At 40.5% G+C, this 17,650-nt stretch overlaps 2 protein-coding genes across 2 annotated transcripts in view; both read left to right on the top strand.

The window, feature by feature from the left end:
- Positions 1-1,362: 1,362 nt before the first annotated feature.
- Positions 1,363-5,630, top strand: VPS26A (VPS26 retromer complex component A; the record flags this gene model as incomplete). The annotated part of the gene is made up of 6 exons (XM_082002141.1): positions 1,363-1,415; positions 1,952-2,116; positions 2,584-2,690; positions 3,766-3,834; positions 4,378-4,520; positions 5,385-5,630. 6 exons carry the CDS (start codon positions 1,363-1,365, stop codon positions 5,496-5,498), a joined length of 651 nt encoding a protein of 216 aa, XP_081858267.1. The 3' UTR covers positions 5,499-5,630.
- Positions 5,631-7,378: 1,748 nt separating this feature from the next.
- Positions 7,379-17,650, top strand: part of SUPV3L1 (Suv3 like RNA helicase) — a gene marked incomplete at both ends in the record, with an annotated part of 28,069 nt that continues 17,797 nt past the window's right edge. Inside the window, one exon of the mRNA XM_082002011.1 lies at positions 7,379-7,628. Coding sequence (XP_081858137.1) covers positions 7,379-7,628 — 250 coding nt within the window. The remainder of the gene's footprint in view (positions 7,629-17,650) is intronic.

Raw genomic sequence — 17,650 nt, 5'->3', positions numbered from 1 at the left:
GAATGACTGTAATTTGATGTAGTGTTACTTGAATTTTGTGTGTTTCTGGAACTTTCTGTTGTGCTACCATTTAGAAATCTTCAGAGTTATGCAGAAGTGGTTTAAGCTACTGCTTTTTGTACTTGTCCATGTTTTCTTTCATCCTTTCAAGTTCTAATATGGTAATACAAAAAGCATCCCGGTGTGATCTGTCTCTGCACTACTTGGAGACTAACTCCAGCTGCATGTCAAAGACATATTTTAAACCAGCCCTTCAGAATACAACTTTTCCGACTGGCACAAGAAGTATTGGATATGCAACACTAAATAATTTTTATATTCTATAGATACTTGTCATAGCAAACAAAGTACACCTTAGATAATTAGTAGTTGTATTAGAAAATAAGCAGTTACTAGTTAGTGTCAGTTTTGGCAAAATTGGCAATGATAAACTGTGGAGCTGCTGTGTTTAGTTAATTTTTTTTTCTTTTCTGCAAAGCTTCAGTCTGTGTAAAACCAGCTACCACTAGTGTTCTTAGCTGATATTGTCAGTTGTGAATTGTAGAGGAGCTTCTCTTTATATACTGAAGTGTTTGGATTTTTGTATGGTAATGTTAATTTTTTTCTAACTTTCTAAGTTTTTATCTTGGTGAGAATTGCATGACATAGATCTGGGGGTGAATAACAATGACGCTGGTCTGGGGACAGGAGATACTGTTGCTGTAAAACTGGTGCATCTATGCTTATGTATTAAGAACTTGTTTCCAAATGACTGATTATGACCAGTGGTCATAAGCCATTTGATTGTAGACTAGTAGTAATAATAAACCATTCGATAGATGTTGTTAATCTGTAGGAGACCAGTTGGGATTATTGGCCTGTCCTAAATGAGCCAGTCTTGATGTTGCTTAGGTTTTTGTCCCTTCAGCAATAAATGCTGGAAGCCAAAATTGGGCAATGCTAATTACAGAGAATGCAAGGCAAAGAAGTACTTATTAAAGCTAGCTAAACTGTCATTAAAAAAAGATGCCATACTAGTGAAGCTTCAAATATGTGTTCTGTTCATTTCAGTTAGCTCTTTAGGAGTGCTTACTGTAGGTTGCTGAAACTGCAGGTAACTTTGGAAAACTGGATAAAACAGTTGGTCAAATAAATGTAATTTAAATCAAATTAATTGCTTTTGTTTTCCTCTCCCACCTGTTCCTGCCAAATTAGAGACAGTTTTGTTTGCTGAAAATAAACACTGAAACATGTTTTCCTTTAAATTCCTCAACTTTAGAACTCTTCAATGACAAAAGCAATACCCATGAATTTGTAAACTTAGTGAAAGAACTGGCCTTACCTGGAGAACTGACCCAAAGCAGAAGCTATGACTTTGAATTCATGCAGGTTGAGAAGCCATATGAATCCTACATTGGTGCCAACGTCAGACTGAGGTTTGTAACTGTTAAGCCTTCTCTGCCCTCCTCCACTGCAGGAAAACCATGATTTATCACTCATGCTGCCCGCTCCCCCTGCTTCCTCATTTTGGATTTAAAATCAGACAAGTAACAGCCAGTAGCTAGTGTGCCTTGATTGGAGTTGTTGAGATCATGTTATAATGTAGCCTTTTCTACTTTATTTCGAATTGCTTAGTGTTGGTTGCATAGGTAAAATTCTTTCAGATCGATCAAGTGAAGACAGTCCATGTCTCTCCTTAAAAAAACAACAACAACAACAAAACCAACAAAACCCACCCAAAAAAACCCAACCCCAAAACCAAACCAACAAATCCCTCCCCCAGCCAAACAAAACACCCCGCACATTTCTATGTATAAGTGTTTTGTCTTGTGTTTTGGTGTTGTCTTCTTTTCTGCTTAGTCTTAAGAGAATGTACTCTTGTTTTTCAAAGAATACCCGTACTTCAGAACATAAGGGCTTTTACATATGCAATTCTGAATAATTATGGCTAACTCGGTGGCTTTCTTCCTAGGTATTTTCTAAAAGTGACAATAGTGAGACGGCTGTCAGACTTGGTGAAAGATTATGATCTGATTGTTCACCAGCTTGCTACTTACCCAGATGTAAACAACTCCATTAAAATGGAAGTAGGCATTGAAGACTGTCTTCATATAGAGTTTGAATACAATAAGTCAAAGTAAGTGTCACTTAGAACAAAACACATTCAAGTAAATATCTTGGGATAAAAAGGTAGAGTATGTAATACTTGATGAGCAACCTGGCATCTGGAGACTTAAAATGTAAAGCAACATTTTCAATGATTATTTTGTTGAGCTGTTTGGTTACTAACTAGCCAATGGCCTTTTTTGAGGAATACTTGTCTGTTCTGCCTTCAGGACTAATAGGAAGGTCACTAGCGAATATTTAGGACTTGTTTTCTGCATTTATGCTTTTTCTATGTAACTGTAGTATTCCCTTTACTAATACTGCAATGATGGAAAGGTGATAATTGCACTGGTCTGGCTGAGATGCTTAGCTCAGTGGGGAAGTAAGCTCTAAGTCATTAACAGGCAGATAAGGTAACTGCCTGTATAACATGTATTCAAGAAGCTGTACAAGTTGTGTTTACTCTTTAATGAAAACCCCCACTCTCTTCTTTTAAAGGTATCACTTAAAGGATGTGATTGTTGGAAAAATTTATTTCCTCTTAGTGAGAATAAAAATTCAGCACATGGAGTTGCAGCTGATCAAAAAGGAGATCACCGGAATTGGTAAGAGGAAGCCCAAAAGAAATGGCAACTTGTATGCTTAGGTTGAGCCTTATGCAAACCTTGCAGCTTTGGCTAAACCAATGTTGCATGTGCTTCTTTCTTCCTGGTGTTTGACTACCATTTGCATTTTGTGCTTTGGTAATCATACTTAGTAGGCAACCTTGTCAGTCTGTAGCATTGCTCTGGGATTGTGACTGTTGGGCTAGCTTCACAAACGTGAACCATTTTAAATGCAGCTTGGGCATAAATACGCAGCAGCTTAATCAGCCTTGGTAGATAATGAACAAGAGAAAATGTATAAAATGCATCCTGAAGACCCCCTTGCTTCTGCAGAGATTAGCTGGTAAAGTGGGCTTGGTAAAGATTAGCATGAATATGTCATGTTCTAGAAATGTGTCATTTTCAGTCAGCCTAAAACTGATATGATGGAAATATCAAGAGGCTTTGAAGCAGAAACAACTTGATTACTGCAGATCAGGCTTGTACGCACTGGAAGTAGGAAGGCAGCAAGAGGCTCTGGGTCACGACTTTATTCCCCAGTGGCTGGGGCCCTAGTGAGCTGCTTGTGTGGAGAATGAGAAAGCCTCCATAGCAATAAAGGAAGGGCAGAATGCTCTACTTCATTCTTCGCTATAGTGACTAAATTAGGTACTCTTGTTTCTTCATCCTAGGCTGTGGAGGAAGGCAGCTCTTGTGCTGGGTGATAGCCCTTCAGGTTTCTAGTCTGATCATGGCATAGCAGTATCTGTCGTTGGCACTGCCCACCAGACAACTGTTTCACAGGTCCTATGCTGCATGCTTGTCCCTTATTTAAAGCCTGTGTAGCCAGGGCTCCTTTGAAGTGCTGGCTACTGCCTCTTCTGTGGCAGCGTGGGGAGGAGAGAGCAAGAATTAGATGCTCTGCCTGGGAAAGGGTTTTGCTTGCTTTAGCTGTTTGTAACTTATATGCAACACAAAGGCAAAAAGTGCAGTGTTGTGTAATTTCAATACTGCAGGGTAGAAATTGCTGTGATGAAGCTTTGTAAGTGTTTAAAACTGAAGTTTGTGTTCTCACGGCAAAAACTTGTTTCACTAGGACCCAGTACCACCACAGAGACTGAAACCATTGCAAAGTATGAAATAATGGATGGTGCACCAGTTAAAGGTAAATAACTATGCTTGTCTTAAAAGGTAAACGTTTTGATTTAAAACTATATTTAAAAAAAATCTGGAGAAGAGATGACTTGTATAAATTTTTCTTGGAGAAACCACACTTCTCCTTAGGTTGCTGAAATGATAGTGGATTTTCCTATTCAAAGCAGAAATTTGTATTGACTTGGGGCATTTCACTTGGGATCCTAGTAATTCTTACCCTTATTTACCATTGGAAATTCTATGACTGAACTTTTTATCACTTCAAACCTGAGTCCATGGTGTAAACCAGCTCTACAGAGTTCAAGATACTGATCCTTTTGTCTTGTCTGGCTACCATGCTTCCACTGAGAAAGTGTTTCCACTTTTGATTTCACACTTGCCTCTGTGCTCAGTGTTGTTTTTGTGATGTTTTTTGGTGTGTGTCTTTTTTCTTCTTTAACCAAGGGAGGGACACAGACAGTGCTTGGGGAAACTGCCTTTATTTTGCATATCTTCTGAAACTGCATTAATGACATCTGGTTTTAAGGAACTAATTGAAACTTTCTTTTTTAAGGTGAATCGATTCCTATAAGACTGTTTTTAGCAGGCTATGACCCAACTCCAACAATGAGGGATGTGAACAAAAAATTTTCAGTGAGGTATTTCTTAAATCTAGTGCTTGTGGATGAGGAAGACAGACGATACTTCAAACAGCAGGTATGATTTATAAGAATCTCTTTGCAGAATTATCTGGCCTGTTGTACATGCCGCTTTGAATGTTCAGCACATTAGAAACCACCTGTGCTTTATGTATGGCATAAGCATTTCTGCTGGTGAGTGTATTGGACGCTGTATAGAAGATGTTACCTTGCAAAAGGGAGTTAAGGGGGATGATGGATACTATTTCAGTAAGGATAGGATGCTCAGTGCCATAGAACAACCTTGCATTGTGACATCCAGACAAAAATGAACTACAGGTGCATTTGTTTGCTTGCTTTCTTAAGTTACTGCAGCTAGATTTCTCCTCCCAGCACTAGCCCAGGTTCAAAATTGCAAAACTATGATAAGGGCTAAGACATTTGACTGAGAACCCAAAAAACGTTGAGGTCTTGCTGAGGAAATGAATAGCCAAAAGGGTCACCGGAATGAAGCTATGTGGGTTAGATCAGAATCTTCCTTTTAAAGAATAGACAAGGCATATGATTAAACGTGGACAACAAAAGGTAACTGAAGCATACAGTGGCTATGATGTGCTTTGGATTTTGAGAAAAGGAGGAAGGAAAAACTTCTTGAACCCTTCAATACTCTCAAAGGTGCTAGTAGGATTGTTAAGGAAGAGGTGACTGCTCAAGATTTGATTAAGGTAAGTGTGTTCAGGCAGTAACGAAATATGTAAATGTAATTGTGTTGTCTTTCTGTTACTTTACATATGTACTGCACTGTTCTGTAAGTAATGGGGATGCATTTTTTGTGATACTTTTTTTTCCCCAAAAAAGTCTTTGCCTATGGGGAACTTAAGATACTTGATGCTGCTGGCTTAATGGTAAATGGTGTTTTAAAAGTGTTTGCTTCCTCAAATAGGAAATAATTTTATGGAGAAAAGCTCCCGAGAAGTTGAGGAAACAACGAACAAACTTTCACCAGCAATTTGAATCTCCAGAATCACAAGCATCTGCTGAGCAACCCGAAATGTGAACTGGTATAAGGTGAAAAACTTTGCGATGCTTCAGCAGGTTAACGATGGCAGCAGCCTGTGGGAAAAGAAGGCCAAAATTCCCATTACAACTGTCTTCCTTCATCTTGCAGTGCTGCATTTACCATACTACTAAAGCGTTCTTCAGTTAAACATTCAAGTATGTATATACATTTAAAATAAAGCGCTTTCTCAAACACTGGAACTTTCTTAAGCTACTATTTTATACTGCACATTTACTTTTATTTGATAATGTTATATGCACTTGGATATGCATAAGCTTAAATCTAGTTATGTCCATGCATGGTAGGCTGGTAAATTTGATTTTTTGCTGATCACCTATACAGTATAGACTAAAGCATTTCCCTTCTGTTATGTTTATTGCATGTTTCTTTCCAATGTTGCTTATTTGCATTTGTTTTGAAACTACAGTAAGATACAATTGACTAAATCACACTAAAAATCAAGGTTTATGGTGAATTTGTCCTAATTACTGTGTTAGACAGGGTTTAACTGAAACTGCATGTCTGTGCACTATGACTGTGACAACTGTGGAGCCATCAGATACCTTAGCAAGGTTTCTAAGAAGCTTTGAATCTGTCAGTAGCAAAGAATGTTAGGAAGCATCTTTGCCCTCCCTCCCCCAATTCTCTCTTTACCGTACTTCTCTAACCCTACTGTTCGAGTCACTCTTGACTGGGGGGGTTTGTTGCCCAGTAACTAGTGACTGTAGAGATGTTGTCATGATTTCACCTTCAGGTGGTGAGAAGGTAAAGTATTTGAACATAATTATCTCTTACTGATGAAATAAATGCTGGCAACCATATTGATTATTTTGCAAATCCATGAAACTACGTGGTTCCTCCTGGCTTCATGCTTCCACTGCCTTCACAGTCTTGTCTCCTCGCTGTCCTGACATGAGGGGCAAAATGTCCTCGAAGGACATAGTCCTCCTAGTCCATCTGGGCCTGTTCTGAGGGCAAACAAGCTTTTTGTGGTCTCCTGGAAAGGTATTTTGAAGCCAGGCAAGCCCTGAAACTGTTAGAAGCTTGTCTGGCACAGCAGATCGTTTGTCTTAATCATCTCTTATGCATTTAGTGTTTGAAGAAATAGCTTAAAGGAGTTAGCCTTCATCTATTCATAACTGAGCATGTAGTCTGTTATCAGACGCGTGGCTTGGGCATAAAACGAAGCCTGCTGTGTGGAAGGCTACTTGCGCTTGTAGTTCACTTTGGCCTTTAAGCCAAGACTTCTCAACTCCGGTGCAAGTGTCATTGGTAACCTTACTTTATGAGTAAGTAAATAACCGAATTACCTTTCTGTAAGAACTGTTTTATTACTGTGGCACTTTGATAAAGCGAAGACTCTGTGTACTTTATGCTAGGATACTTCTAATGCGGCTGTCTTTGAAGGAGAGCAAATTTAACTCACTCATGTAAGTGCCTGTTCAGAAATTTAAAGAATAAAGTAAAAAGCCAAATATTTTCATGGTCACTTGCATGTTGTAATCCGGAAATGATTCCGAGAGAGTTTGAAAACTTGATTGTATTTAACCAGCCTCAGATTGTGCAACCATGTATAATAAACGGGAAACATACTGAGCTGCTCTCTGAATTATTAAAACAGCTGTATTCTCACTAACGTCTGCGTCGTCTTTGTTGATTGGCTCTGCCTTTTGCTTCAGGGACAGAGGGACGGAGGCGCCCGGCCGCGGCGGCGTCGCTGGCGGCATTTCTACCTTGTAGCGCCGCGGCCGCTTCCGCTGCTGCAGGCCGCCGGGATGAGGGCGGTGCTGCGCATGCGCGGCGGAGAAAGAGCGGTCGTCCCGTCGCCGCGCGCTGACGCGCGAGCCGTGCGCCGCCGCCGCTGCCCTTCGCTGCCGATGAGGCGGTGCGCGTGGCCGCTGCTGCGGCTCCCGGCGCGCGCCGGGCTCGTCCCCCGCCATGGGGGAGCCGCTGCCGCCGCCCGGTTGCGCCCAGCCGCCCCATCCTCCTCTTCTTCCTCCTCAGTCGGCGGGGACGGCAGCTCCCGGGCCCCCGACACCTCTCTCTTCGTGCCCGTGCCGCTGAAGCCCATCGGTGACGGGGCCGAGGAAGATGTGGGCGCCGAGCTCACGCGGCCCCTCGACAAGGGTGAGTGCGGGCGGCCGTGAGGCGGCGGCAGCCGCTGGGCAGGGACCGTGAGGCGGTCGGCGGGAAGGGGCGGTGGGGGCCTGGCCCGCCCTCTTCGCGCCAGGACCGCGGAGGCGTGCAGCTCCTCTGCCCCCGCTTGCGGGGCTGGGTCCTCGTGAGGGCTGAGAGGAATTGGCGGGCCTTGCCGCGCGGGCTCCTGGGCCCTCTGGGCGGGCGTCGTCTGGCCTCCCCCGCGGGTCCCGCCGCGCCGTTCGGCTTGTTTCCCCGGAGTTTTAGCTCTTGAGAGCAAGAGAGTTTTTCCCCGAGTCTTGTCTGACCGGTGTAGCTGCGCGTGCCCGCGAAAGTGGAAGTGGGATAAAAGCTGTCAGGTGAGGTAATACAACCCTTAGCGTGATTTTTACTAAGGCCCACTAGGCGTGCCTTGTGTGGAGAAAAAAATCCGTTGACCTAGTTCCTCCACTCTCTATTTCAGTCAGGATAAAGGTGCTTGGTGTGGGGACAGGTCCCCCAGGTAAACTGAAATCTTGTGGCATTCCCGAAACCGTCACTGTATCTGAACTTGAAAGTCATAGTTTTGTCAAGTACTGGTGTTTTAGAAGAGCATCGTCTGTGTGTGAATGGGCCTAGATCAAAATCGGGCAGAACATTCAGTATGTCTAGTTACTGGCCATCAGTGTTAGAAACTTAAGCTTAACTTTCAGTTAGAACAGTGCAGGTCTGTGTTTGTTTTCTTGGGTTTGCACATCTTGAAGTATGAGCAAGTAAATCTTAAGTGTGGGTTTCTGTGTATCAACTGGGAAAGCTGTGTCAAGAACTTTCTGCTTTCAGTGTTATTAGAGCTGCTGAGTATGTCAGAAGCGGAATGTGAGTTTGGACTTCAGTCCTGAAGTAAAATAGTATCTTTCTCAATGTTTTATGTTTCTCTTTTATGTATCTGCTCGGTATATATCCTGTCATTTTACTTGACACATTTTTTGGTGGAAACAGAAGAAATTCTGTTGTTGACCTTTAGATGCTCTGCACTTCTGTTCTTTGACGTCTTTATATTTAACTATATCTCAAGAACCACGGAGTGAGTTGTAACTACTTTTTCAGTGTTTTTTTTAATTATAAACCATACGTCCTGTTCTCAGGAATGGTCTTAGTTTATCTAGCTGTGCCAGAACACTATATTTAAAGACTTGATAAATAAGAAACAGGTTCTTGCTCCTTTTGATGTTTGGTGATCCCAAAGTATTGAGGGTGTAAATGGAGATTTTTTTTCTTTATATAGTCTCCTAATTAAGCATATTATGTAGCATATTATTTGTATTAACACCAGGTGTAGGAAACATGGGAAAATGATCTTAACTTGTTCAGAGCCCTTGAGAAAAGAATACTGGGCCCTGACAGCTAAAAAGCCTGTAATGCAAACAAAATCTGTGTTGTTTTCAGACTTATCTTTGAGTGTTGGTTTAAATTAATAGTGCATTCCTCAGATGCCAATAAATACGAGTAGTAGCATCTGGTACGTTACTTGTTGTCGTGTTTATTAGATGAGCGATTATGTTGGATTTCTTCAAAGTTACAACTAAAATGCTCTGGAAAAATAAATACAGATTCTGTTTGGTCTCTGCTAAATTGTTAAGAGAGAACGGATTGGCTAAAATTATTTATGTTCTCACGGGTGAAAATTAACTACTTCAAACAGCCTGAAGTTCTTTCATGTGAGGCTTGCAAGGAATATCAGCCAGGTGACCAGTATGGTGCTCATCTGGCTTGTTGGCCTGTAGCGCTGTCAGTAGTTTTGTATTTTGAAACCCGTTAATAGTGTTAAAGAGGAAACTGAACGAGACCTTCCTTAGCAAACATCATCTCTTCTTTTTTATGGAATAAATTGTCTTCCTCTGCTTCCCTGCCTCAGATTCTGACCACATGCAGTATCATGCATCTGTTTTTTTTTTTATATTTTGGATGAAGGTTGTCTGTCAGATTCTCCTGTCAAATGCTGAACTAGATTCAGTAAACAAAAAATTGTATTTACAGGCTTTCTGATTACAGCTTGTGAAGAAACTTTAGTTACTTACCGTGTACGTAATTCCGGTGTGAATCCCCTTTTTAGCTTGTTACTTACTGAACTGAGGCAGTGCTTATAGTTTTCACACTAGTCAAACACTATCGGTATAACAGAAGCCTTTTTATAAGCTTACTTTTGCAAAACCTTTATAACAAAACTTGCTGCTTAATGGCATGTAGTGGAATTCATTCACAGCTGCACCTGCTTTCTACGGCTTCATAGGAAGGTGGATCCTTATGTACGGTGATGTATGCTTTCAATTCTGGTGCATCAGATAGGTTACAGTTAAAAGGAGCTTTGCTGTTGAGCTTTTCTTACAGATACTATGGTAGAATATGTCTTTCTGTAGCCTTTTATTCCTTATACATTAGTAATGCTTCTGATACATTTGTGTGATGGTGATATCCTTGTGGTGAAAGCCCAAATGCACAGTGTTATGGGTAACAGTAGAACAGTATGAAATTCCTGTATGATGGAATGATTTACGATCTAAGTAGGTGTTGCTAACCCACTTGTATGATTGCGTCGTCAAACAAGTTAATTGTTGCATGACTGTCCAGGGAGCAGTTATGTAAAAAAAGAAACTGTGGTGTTAAATTAAATAGGAGGGTGAAAGGGACACGAGGGCTGCTCATGCATACAGTATCAAAAGAAAAGAGTGTAAAGAGCAATGAGAGAAGATGTTGTAAAGGTAAGAGATCTGCTATCAGTACAGATGTTGAAAGATTGGTGCCCAGCTTCAAGATCTTCAGTACCAGGCCTGAATGTTGCCAAGTCAGTGGGCAGCACAAATCGGGTATAGTTTGAATGTGGGCCTCCTGATATGGAGATGATCCAGTAACGATTTTTAAATAAATGTAAACAGAAAAATCCATTGTATGAAAGATCAGCACTTTGTGCTGTGTGACTTCACAGAATCCTTGATACAGTTGTTGATTTGAAGCCCTAGTGCTCAGTTGTCATACTGAGTGTCAGTTCTGTGGCTTCAATTGCTAGACCGCAGGGCTGTGCTTGCTGGTGAGAAATATAAGCTAGGAAAGACCAGGTTGTTGTCAGCAATTCATGCATCAGAAACAGGAGGTGCCTGAACAAGTGGGTTGGTTAGATGCACAAGGTCACTTGGACTGGAAGATAGAAGTCTAATAGTTCTGGAGAAATTTTAAAACAGAGCAGTTCAGCTGCCCCAGTGGTAGCATGCAAGCGTACTGAAACGGACTGTTGTCATCTCAGACGCAGGAAAATGACTGAAAAGTCTTCCTGCAAATAGGGCTGAAACACCTAAATGAACCTGATACATCGAAGGCTAACTGCGTAATTTCTGAATTTAACCACAGAGTCAGGCCGTCTTTTTACACAGAACCCTAAAAAACGCTGCCGAGGAGTCAAAGTCATTGAGGAGTAAGAGCTAAAATACTGTTCTAGAATGAGGAAATGGTAAAGAAAGGGAAATGTTAAACAGGGGTGAATGGTAAAAAGGGTAATGATAGAGGCAGGTCACAGATCCCCTGAGCGTGTACCCTGATTGCTAGCTGTTGCTGTAGAAATATTTAGTACCACATGCGGTTGGATTAAGCTAATGTGGGCATGTCTAGTTCGACTGCAATGCCAGCTTTGTTTTGTTTTGATACACCTTATTGTTAAGACAAGTGTTTGTGCTTAGGAAGGATCGTGACCTTGGATGTTGAGGGCTACGATGATCCCAATGTGGTGTTGCCTTGGATAGTAACAAATGTTATAGCATTGACCTTTTCATCTTGTAACAAAGCCAGTAGGTTGTGAATTTAGATACATGGCTGATGATGTGTTAACAGTTAAAACTTCTTGCGGAAGCTCTGAAGAGAATTTAGCCCTCTGCTTTCATTTAATGTAGTGTTTTCTGACCTGTCTTTGATTTCTGGGCCCTTAAACATTTTCTGATGAGAGTATGGATGCCTAGGTAGTAAATCTAAGCCTGCTGACAATCTTTCTTCGTTACCTTTGTGAACATTTCAGACTGTAAGTTAATCCTACTGTAACCATGCACAGGATATGGGATGTAGCCACTGCTCTTGTGCTTCTGGCTTTGTCTGCAGTTGAACTTTGCCATATTCTTGTCAGCTGGTGATTTTCATTATGTAAAGTGGGTCATCTCTGTTCTAGAGTGTGTTTTTTTAGAAAGAGAGTCAAGGTTGATCTTATGGGAAGCTTTCCATGTTGTGGCAGAGACTTCAAAGCGTTATGGAGTTAAATGCAGAGAGTAGGGCTTGGCAGTGTTGTGTTCAGTGACTTGTGCTGGCAGACCAGTGGTGTGCTGCATTATATATCAGTCCTAGCATTTCATAGTACAGGGTTTGTAGACTTGAATTTTGAGAATGACATAAGTTTATGGGTAGGCACTCATGATATTTGCTAGGTTGGTGTGAATTTCTGATCTGCTATAGATGGAGAGGGGACACAATTTTGCCACTGCAATTTAACTAACACTTAATAAATGAGATAAATGATTGAGTCCCAAACAGGATTCCAATTTAAGTTTACAATTTATTAAACGAATAGAGGCAAGCAAACAGTGCTGGGTGCGCCGGGAGTCTCCGCTCCCCCAAGACGCACACCGTACAGTTCCTGTTCTTGGTTTATATCCTGTCTGCTAATACATATTCATAAAATGGGTTGGTCTTTGCACATAAATTCCAGGAATAGGTGTGTTTTCTTCGGCACATGCGTTCTTCACCTTTTGGGGTCTTCATGACTCCCATCTGGTGGTCGGTAGATAAAGTAGGTAGTCTTAACACTTTGCGGTTATCTGCAAAACTGGTTTATACTAGTATATCGGGAACTAACAGACATATATCAGGAAGTTACAAATGTTCTTTCTTTTATATTTCTTCTCCTTTTTGTGGTTATACAAGGACATGCACACTCATGCTGTTTTAGCATTTTCCCATATCGACACGAATCAGATAAACACATTTCACAATCCCTCGTCTTCTTTTTTTATGGTATTGATTCGTGTTGTTGTTTCCAATCGGGTCAATACTTGTCGAATTGGTATCAGTTTTGGATCTTCTTTTGTTTTTATTATCATCAGGGAATGGGTTTTCTCATTCCCTGGTTCTGGATCAATAGGTACTGCTGATATTTGCATTCCTTGTATATCCGAGTGTATTAGTCTAGTAAAACAAGGTATTAAACATGGAATTATTAACAATTCTCCACATATCCCCAATACAATTATCCCGATTTTAGTAAGCCAATCGCCACTCATAAAGTTTCCCCATAATCCTCACAGATTGATTCCATTCCAAGTTTGAACTGGGACATGTGCAATTTTCTTCATTTCTTTTACACGTTCATTTACAGCTTTTCCCTCATCATCAATTTCTAAACAACAATTACTAAGATTAAATTTTCCACAAACACCCCCTTCTTGTGCTAGCAAATAATCCAAAGCTAAGCGATTCTGATACAAAGCAGTTCTCATTTTGGTGTTTTGTTTTGCAATTAATCCAAGTGCATCTCCAGTTTTATTTACAACTATTTCTACTACAGCTTGTAACCTAATTATTCTAGTAAGCATATATATTGGGGTCCTGTAGCCCCAGGATCCATCTTCTGCCCATGTAGCTGGATCATAATAGGCAATGATTCTCTCAGGAGGCCATTCATTATTTTTCCAATGTCCAATCTGCAGGCTCTGTTTATGGCATCTTTTTCTTACCTCATCAGCTTCAGTATACAGCTGGATTCCTAGTCGCTCTCCCCAATTTATGGGTAACAGAAAAAAACTAGGTCTTATAGTTCCTAATACACAAGATCCTGTCCATTTCTTTGGCAAATATGCATATGCTAGTTTGCCACAAACCCAATAATGTCCTTCAGGAGTTGGCCAACCATTTGGTATATTTGTTCCATTGGTCCAATTTTTAAATTGATTATTCAGTTCCAGTGGGCTTCCCCACTTATCCCAGCTATTCCGAGTTTCATTCCATAAATAACCTCCTTCACACTCCAGTTTTACCCACTTGTCTTCCATCTTCTTTCAGATTTTGCCAACAACTCCTTCCAATTATACTCGTTTGGAGGACCCATTGTTGTTTCCTAGTACCTTTCCCATTGTTTTCCAAACGTGGGGATTACTTATGTTGCTCTCCATAGCTTCCCATGGCCATCGTTCACCTTGATTTGTTCCACCACAAACATAACAATTAGTTATTTTCAATGACTTAGCAATGTTTTCAGCAAGATTTACAAATAGATTTTTAGCAACTGTGGGAATTTCATATTTCACTCCTGTTTCTATTTCATGATAAAATGAGTTAAATAACAGTCTATGCTGCACCGATTCTTTTGCCCTTTCTTTTTATTTCAATACTAATAACTACACCTGGGTCTTCTCCAGGTCCATATATCTTAAGTCCAAGTTTGGTTATTTTTTTCTGTTTCCAAATTTCTAAATTTATAAGGGTTAAATTTACTAGATTACAGGTATGGGCTGTACAATTACTGTCTGTTTGTACCCTTGTGATTGAAGCTTGTAAATTCCCACATTGACTATCCCCAGCCTGCAGTATCCCAACATACACAAGACCATCCCCTTCTTCCACATAGGTGTGCCGACTGATATCTCGCTGTTTGACTAGGTACATAATCAGGATTTATTTGGCATTGATATCTACCTGGGCAAATGTATTTTGGTTGATTACTATAGTACCGTCTCCAGTCTAAACTCCCGCAATTAGTGTCTAGATCATCATCTATAATATCGCATGCATCAAAAATTACCGATACTGATGTGCTCAAATTGGCTATAACCTTACTTATTCCAATTAATCTTCCTACTTCTGAATTTGTTTTCATTTCTACCCAATATTGATAAGGGAGTTCTTTTGGATCATAGCATACGGTCCTGTTGCCTTCTCTACATAGAGCGTACTGGGTTTGGTTATAAATGCAGGTTCCTATTTTCTGGCCTTTACAGTCATAGACAGTATGATACACCAAGGTGTGGGAACTTATCCGTCCCCTTCTAGTGGTTACTACACATTGACTACAGTTGTTTGCCGTAGTCAGGGTCAAGGAACTCTTCCCAAGTAGAACTAGAAGAGGTCCGGTCAGGGCCATAGTGATCGGCGGTCACAGCCCGAAGGGGTTGCAGCCCTTCGCAGACCCTTTTTAAGCCGCAACACCAGTTCCCCTCCGGTCTTGCCCTCTTCCTTCCTTTAAGGGGTGCTTTTCTTAGTACCCAAATTAATTGAGAGCTCGTTCCTTTCTCTCAATTTATAGAAAAAGAAAAACTACTTGATTAAACTGATAACAATAAAATCTAACCCATGGTAATTTTTCTAAGGGGGTGGATGTTCCACAGCGGATGCACCTAAAGTCTATATTATTTCTTAAACTATGTTCTTGTCTTCCTCTTGGAGAGATAATATACTTATTGCACTGAGAACATTTCGCTCTTACAAATAAACAACACCTTCTACACAAAGGACAAATTCTAGTTCCAGCTCCTTTTTCGAGTTTTAAGAAAATATTATTCTTTGCTGATCCTCCCATACACTAGTATATTTGCAAAACTGATCCCTGTTGTTAATTGTTTTTCCTAATGGATATCTACTCAGGAGTCTCCCTGTTCACCAGTTCTACAGGAGTAGCCACAATAAAATTCCCACAGCAACTTAGCTTATACTCTTTGATTCAGACCTCTTCAAGTTCGTCTGATGGTTAGCTTCTTCGGGTTCAGATGTGACTTTCCAATCCTTCACTGGACCTTTCATTTGCGACACATGTGTCCATCCTTTTTCAGCAGTTCTCACAGCTGTTTCTGTAGTTAATAAAACAAGAAAAGGTCCTTCCCAGAGGGGAGATAGGTTTCCTTCTTTCCATGTTTTTATTAGAATTTTATCTCCTGGTTCTAACTGATGAATTGCAAATCCTAAAGGTAGTGTTTGGGCCACCATCCCAATCTCTCTTAATTCTTTTAATCTTTTTCCAATGGTAATTATATATTGTTGGATACTATGATCCTCAATTACATTGTTCCCCAGAGGCATTCCTTGAAAATAAGGCATGCCATATAACATTTCATATGGCGATAATCCAGTCTCTCTGTATGGTTTAGTTCGTATGTTTAGAAGTGCCAGTGGTAAACATTTCATCCAGGGCATTTGTGTCTCAATCATTAATTTAGCCAATTGTTGTTTTATTGTTTGATTCATTCTTTCTACCTTCCCTGAGCTTTGTGGGTGCCACGGAGTGTGGTATTTCCACTGAATACCTAATGATTGACATAACAGTTTTATTATTTTAGAAGTAAAATGTGTGCCCTGGTCAGAATCAATGTACTGGATTATCCCATATCTAGGTATCAAATGTTCCAATAAAATTTTTACCACCATCCGTGTCGTAGCTTGTGCTACAGGGTAAGCTTCTACCCACTGTGTTAAACGATCTACTATTACCAATAAATATTTTATCCTCCCTACCTTAGGCAATTCAGTGTACTTTCTCAAAAGGTCTGTAAGCTGTTTTTCTCCCTCCCGTGGCTACTTGTCGAAACACCTTCTTATTTACCTTTTGACAAGTTAAGCAACCTTGTGTAATTTGCTTTGCTATTTCAAAAATTCCAATACAGCCAAATTGTTTAAGGAAATGATCACTTAATGCCTTTGTACCCCAATGTGTTTGCGTATGCAAACGTTCCAATATTTGTCTGGCATAGGCTTTTGGCAACATTTCTCGCCCGTCGGGCAATGTCCATTTTCCTTGTTCTAATTTAGCTCCTATTTTCTCCAATTTTGTTTGTTCTTCTGGGGTAAACTTCTTCTCTCTTTCCTCTTGTCCTTCTTTGCTGGTGTCATCCTTTGTTTGTATGGCATTAATTTTGGCAACTTTAGTCCTCAAGGCTGCTTCCTGGGCCTCTTTATCTGCTAAGTTATTTCCTCTGGTTCGGTAATCTAATCCCTTTTGGTGTCCCCTCACATGTACCACTGCTATCTCCTTCGGTTCTCTTAACGCCTTTAAAATTTTTACTATTAATTCTTAATGTATTAAATTCCTCTTATGAGTATTAATCAAACCTCTATCTTCCCAAATTTTTCCAAAAGTGTGGACCACCCCCTATGCGTATTTAGAATAGGTAAATATAGTCCTGCTTCTTCCTTTTAATAATTCCAGGGCTCTGCATAGGGCATACAGCTCACAAGCCTGAGCTGACCATGATGGACTCAGAGGTCCTGATTCCACAAGTTCTAAGTCCTTATTAATTATTGCAAATCCCGATTTTCTCTTCCCTTGTACCACTCGGGAGGAGCCATCTATAAACAGCGCTTCTCCATTTTCCAACTCAGTATCTCTTAAATGTGGTCTCACCTTAGTCTGGGTCTCAATTACCTCTGAACAGTTATGTTGTAATTCCTCTGATGGTTCCCCAAACAAAAATTGTGCTGGACTCTGAGCAGAAGTCACTCTCAGTTCTAAGTCAGGGGAGTCTATTAGTATTGCTTCATACGTTAGGATCCGGCTGTCCGTTAACCATTTTTCCGCTTTTTGTTGTAAAACATTTCTGACATTGTGTGGGGTATGCACCTTTAAAGGAGCACTAAAGGTAATCTTCCTAACTTCCGCTATTAATAATGCTGTACCAACCAAAGCTTGGAGACAAGCAGGCCATCCTCTGCTTACTGGATCAAATAACTTAGAACAATACCCCACGGGTTTTTTGATTCCTGCCCAGTCTTGAGTAAGAACTCCATATGCTGTCTGGCTTGATGTATTCACAAAGAGATAGAAAGGTTTTTCTAGATCTGGGAGGCTCAATACAGGTGCTTGTATTAATGCCTTTTTTATTTCCTTGAATCTCTGATCATCTTCAGTAAACCACTTGAGTTGGTTATTAGTTAATTTTTCATATAGGAATTTTACCTTTTCACTATAATTTTCAAGCCATGGTCTACAATATCCTAATAATACCAATAGTTGCCTAATT

Source organism: Phaethon aethereus (genome assembly GCF_964289735.1).
Source record: "Phaethon aethereus genome assembly, chromosome: 7".
NCBI classification, from domain to species: domain Eukaryota; kingdom Metazoa; phylum Chordata; class Aves; order Phaethontiformes; family Phaethontidae; genus Phaethon; species Phaethon aethereus.
Note: the sequence above shows the minus strand (reverse complement) of the source record. Positions and strands in the feature narration are given on the sequence as shown.